Source organism: Octopus bimaculoides, chromosome 26 (genome assembly GCF_001194135.2).
Source record: "Octopus bimaculoides isolate UCB-OBI-ISO-001 chromosome 26, ASM119413v2, whole genome shotgun sequence".
NCBI classification, from domain to species: domain Eukaryota; kingdom Metazoa; phylum Mollusca; class Cephalopoda; order Octopoda; family Octopodidae; genus Octopus; species Octopus bimaculoides.
The window spans coordinates 11,720,675-11,726,063 of NC_069006.1; the positions used below are offsets into that span (position 1 = coordinate 11,720,675).

Consider the following 5,389-nt stretch of genomic DNA (forward strand, 5'->3'; position numbering starts at 1 on the left):
TTAATGTTTCTTGTTCTTCTTCAGAATCATCTGAAATGCTCCAAAGACTCCCATCCTTCTAATGCTGTGTTCTCTGTCTCCCACCTGGGGCTACCCCAGAACATAAGGTCAGTGTTTCTGGCTTCGGAGAGGTACGCAATGGAGTACCCCCTGTTGAGGCCTGTGCCACCACCTTCCTCTGCCCGATGCCTCTCATCTCTCAGAAGTTTAAGGAAATTCATCCTCATCAGCATCGTTAGTTGCATGGCAGTGGTTACCTTGACGACAATGGCCATATTATTGGTGCTATCCTTTCAAGTGTCTTCTCCTTTGAATCCTTCTTATGACAACAGAGTGGTAAGTATCAGAACACACATACACACATGCGTGCACAAACACACACACACATACACACACACACAGAGAGGCATGCATGCTTGTGTGCAAACATACACGCATATACACATGAATGCTCATAAACATGCACACATGCATGTACGCGTGTGTGCACACACACTCACACAAATACAAAATCACATTTATAGGATCATATTTAAAGTTCACAAGAATTTAGAACCATAAGAGCAAGATTTACATCATCACCATCACCACCACCACCACCACCACCACCACACCACCACCACCACCATCATCATCATCATCACCATCATCATCATCATCATCACCATCATTACCATTAGAGAGCTACCAGAATCAATATAGCATCAGGCAAAATACTTTTTAGCATTTGTCCTGGTTCTTTATGTCCCGAGTTCAAATCTCACTGAAGACGGTTTTGCCTTCCTTCCAATCTCATCCACACAGCCACACCTACATCTGTTCATAATATCTACTAATTGTGTCCAGAATAAGCTCAAGGCCAGCAATTTGGAATGAGAGAGAGGGTTCATCACTACCATTGACTCTTGTACTTGTGTGGTACTTTATTTTAGCAACCCTGGAATGATAAAAGGTGAAATTAACCTTGAAAGGATTTGAACTCAGAATGGGAAAACCAGAACATATACTGCTGCCTGAACAATTCTGCCAGCTTAATATTTAATAATAATGATAATAATAACAATCAACTTAATTTAGGGATTTTGTGTTTTTTCACTTGCAGACAATTCCACTGCCAAACATAGAAACTGGGAACCGAAATCAGAGTGACATTCGCAGACATTCAACATTAAAGAATTCCTCTTTTCTTGGTAAATCATTTCACTTTATTTGTTCACTTGTTAATTTCTTCATTCTTAAATTATTTTCCTTCCTTATGTCATTTCTCAATTCAGTAATTCTTGCAGGCATGGCTTGGTGGTTTAGAAATTTGCTTCCCAACCATGAGGTTTAGGGTTCAGTCCCACTGTGAGCCACCTTGGGCAGGTGTGTGTTATTATAGCCCCAAACTGAGTAAAGCCTCATGAAGGCAAAGTGGCTGAGTTCCTTTTGAGTGTTGGGCCTCATGGAGGCAATGACCAAGACCTTTGGCATTATGTTGTGATTGAGAAGAAGACCCATCAAGCCAGGTAAAATCACAGACATGGCAGATACCGGTCTCATCAAATTGGCACCCATGTTGGTGGCAAGTAAATGCACACTGGTGTCATGCAAATGGCACCCGTGCCAGTGGTACATAAAAGCATCCTTTATACTCTCAGAGTGGTTGGTGTTAGGAAGGGCATCCAGCCATAGGAAAACCATGCCAAATCAAACTGGAGCCTAGCACAGCCTTCCAGTGTGTCAGCTTGTTCAAACCGTCCAACCCATGCCAGCATGGACAACGGACGTTAAATAATGATGATGATGATGATGATGGTGATGAACGGATTCAGATGCCAGAAACTGAAAAAAGCCTCTCTCTCTCTCTCTCTCTCTCTCTCTCTCTCTCTCTCCCTCTCTCACACACATGCACACATGTATTTATGTATGTATATACTGAACAGGGGAGAATGAGTGCTCAACACTGTATTGGGTGGATAAATATTCTTTATTTGTGGAGTAACCAGGCTACCATTGGTTTCATGTTGGGAGGGATATTTCTTATCAGGAAATCAGTGGTGGCCAGGTTACCTCAAGAATAAAGTGTGTGTGTGTTTGTGCATGTGTGTGTGCATGTGTGTGTACGTGTGCGTGCATGAGTGTGTGTGTGTGTGTACATATGTATATATATGTGTGTGTGTGCGTGTATGTGTATATTTACCAGTATGAAGAGATGGAGAGGGATTTGGTGAGATGGAGAGGGGTTTGGTGAGAGAGATAGAAGTGACTCAGGAAAGAGAACAGATCAGAAGGTGAGATGGTAAGGGGATGCGCAAGGTGTAGGAGTGGTGGGGGAGGGAGATGTTGAGGAGGCCCAGAGGTGCACAAGAGTAGCTGTAGTGAGTGGGGCAATGACGTTGGCTGCGAAGGCACATTGAGAAGGATAACAGATGTGAGGGGTGTTGAGATGGAATATGACAGAAGAAAGAAAGAGAGAGAGAGAGACAGACAGACAGATAGGGAGAGAGAGACAGACAGACAGATAGGGAGAGAGGGATAATTGGAAGCACTGAAAGCAGGTAATCAGTAGAAAGTGATACATTAGTGGCTCAGTCATAAGTTAGTCGCCCAAAGACATGTCATAATATCTAGTTTCTTCTGTTAATGCAAAACCTCAGATTTATGACCTATCACTCTATTGGTCGCCTTTCCTATCCATCTAAAATATATTCCTCACAAAGAATTTGTCTTTTGGAGATTGAACCAAAATTTCAAAGACAAAACCTTCGCAAATACCTAAGCTTTCCATTATTATATTTTATTTTATTATATGTATTTTTATATTTTCATTAATAGCTTCAAGCAACAAGACATTATTTTCCAGTTCAATCTCATGTTACAACAAATGTTGGCCATACACAGCGTTTCGCTTCCAGTCCGAATGTCAGAATGGTGTGTGTCACTGCCAGGGAAAAGGCTATGATCCCACATCTTGCTTACGTGAGTAAAATATACTTTGGTTATGTATTTCTTTCAGTTTATGTGCTCGAGGGTGGAGGCATGTGGCTAGGGTGTTGGACTCATGATCATAAGATTGTATTTTCAATTCCTGGACCAGGTATTGCATTGTATTCTTGTACAAAACACCTCATTTCATGTTACTCCAGTCCATTTAGCTGGCAAAAATGGATAATATGGTGAAGTTGTGACAAGCCCGGCAAGCCAGTAATAGATGGCAGATCTGGCTAAAAAAAACAAACAAACAGAAGGGACTGACTGGGCATAAGCCTACCCTGGTGTTGGGTGCTTTCTTTTTTTGAATGCAATTGAGGCAGTACTTAATCCTTTAGTATTTAAACTGACCATATCCGGCCCAAATATTCTTCTTGTTTTATATTCAAACAAGCCAAATCTGTGAAATGTAAAAAAAATGTAAATAATTCCTCATCTCCTAAAATCCTAGTGTTTATGTCTGAATCAATCACATTGGCTTTGCCTATTGTGAAGTGACAACAAAACATGCTGGTAATATCTCATCAGTGAAGATGAAAATGAGACTGTGAAGGTCTAGAAACTTTGATGAGAGAAATAGGAATTGTGTTATTTCAAACAACAAGAAACACATTAAAAAAATTGAGAGAAAAAAGAAACATTGAAAAATATAAAACTAGACTAGCACCCACTACACTCTCAGAGTGATTGGCGTTAGGAAGGGCATCCAGGTGTAGAAACTCTGCCAAATCAGATTGGAGCCTGGTGTAGCCATCTGGTTTCACCAGTCCTCAGTCAAATCGTCCAACCCATGCTAGCATGGAGGGCGGATGTTAAACGATGATGATGATGATGATGATGAAGCCAAATCTGACTTCTTACACCTACTCCACAATGTCATTCTAAAAATAAACAGTCACATCATCAAAATCTCAAAGCTATGAGATAATGCATGATTAGTTTAATACAATGTGAATGAATAAATATCAAATTTGAAAGAAAAATCTGAATGCTAAAGGGTTAGTTAAAATAACAATATATGTATCATACTCAATGTAGAGACACTGTTGATTGGCTCAGTACAAATACTGCAGTGATCCATTGATAGTGTGTATGTGTTTAGTATGATATATAGATGGCTATTAATTTCATTTGTTTATTTATGCTTTAAATACATGGCAAGAGGATGCTTGGGGGAGTTGTTTGGCACCTCTTGCAGTGTCTTCTCCATAAACTTTTCCATAAAAAAATCTTTGTCTTTGGTTCTGTGATGCCAAACTATTGTTAAAGGAACCTGGTAGAAATTATCATAGGTTCTGTAGTAAATAATCGCAACTAAAACACACAGTATTCAGCAATGCAACAGTGTTGTTAATAATAATGGTGGCAGTAGTGGTGGTGGTGGTGGTGGTGGTGGCGGCGGCGGTGGTTATGATGATGATGGTAGTAGTGGTGGTGATGATGCTTTCTAACATAGGTGCAAGTCTTACTGTATCTGAATAAAAGACAGGATGGAAATGGCTGGTACGCCTGTCATCATTGGTCTGCAGGATCGGACAGAATGTTGTATCATTGTGCAATGATGTAACATCTTTAGTTAATATTTATATTAAATAATGAATTTAATCAATATTTATATTGATTTATATTCAAACTAAAGGGCCATGTAAAAAGCTTTGGTGTTGGTGGCATTTAAAAAGCACTGGTGATGGTTATATGTAAAGAACCCCCAGCACACTCCATAAAGTGGTTGGCATTAGGAAGGACCTCCGGCTGCAGAAACCAAGCCAAAACAGACTATGGAACCTGGTGCAGCCCCACCAGATTACCAGTTTTCAATCAAACCATCCAACCCATGCCAGCATGGAAAATGGACGTTAAATGATGGTGATGATGATGACAATGATGACAACAATGATTTATATAGAATAATAATCTGTGTATCATAAAACATATAAATACAAATCTGGTATATGTGATTTGAGACATTATTAAGTTAAAATACTTTATTGTATCTGGAGAGAGTCATTCTCTTTTCATGCCTTATTATCTAACACACACACTGGTTTGATTTCCACTCATTTACTTATTTATTTAGAAAAATAAATAAGTAAATGAGTGGAAATCGAACTTGTGAGTGTTAAATAATAAGGCACTAAAAGAGAATGACTCTCTCAAGACACAACAAAATATGCTTCAACACACAAATTCCCATAAAGAATCTTGCACACCAAATACAAAAACGAAATAAGTTAAAATAGTAATCTATATAATCATATTTAATGTATACTCACTCTGTTTGTAAGCCAGTCACTGCAGTATTTGTTCTGAAATAACATCTCATATGCGATAGCTATGTTAAAAGCATGATAAATACGGGTGGGTGGGGAGAGAGAGAGAGAGAGAGAGAGAGAGAGAGAGAGAGAGAGAGAGAGAG

General features: G+C 39.4%; 1 protein-coding gene across 2 annotated transcripts in view; it reads left to right on the forward strand.

The window, feature by feature from the left end:
* LOC106877477 (uncharacterized) overlaps positions 1–5,389 on the forward strand; it is a 29,397-nt gene that overhangs the window by 16,821 nt on the left and 7,187 nt on the right. For both annotated transcript variants that reach the window (XM_014926387.2, XM_014926386.2), the window contains exons 2-4: positions 25–336; positions 1,103–1,190; positions 2,818–2,961. In XM_014926387.2, the coding sequence (XP_014781873.1) occupies positions 25–336; positions 1,103–1,190; positions 2,818–2,961 (544 nt within the window). The remainder of the gene's footprint in view (positions 1–24; positions 337–1,102; positions 1,191–2,817; positions 2,962–5,389) is intronic.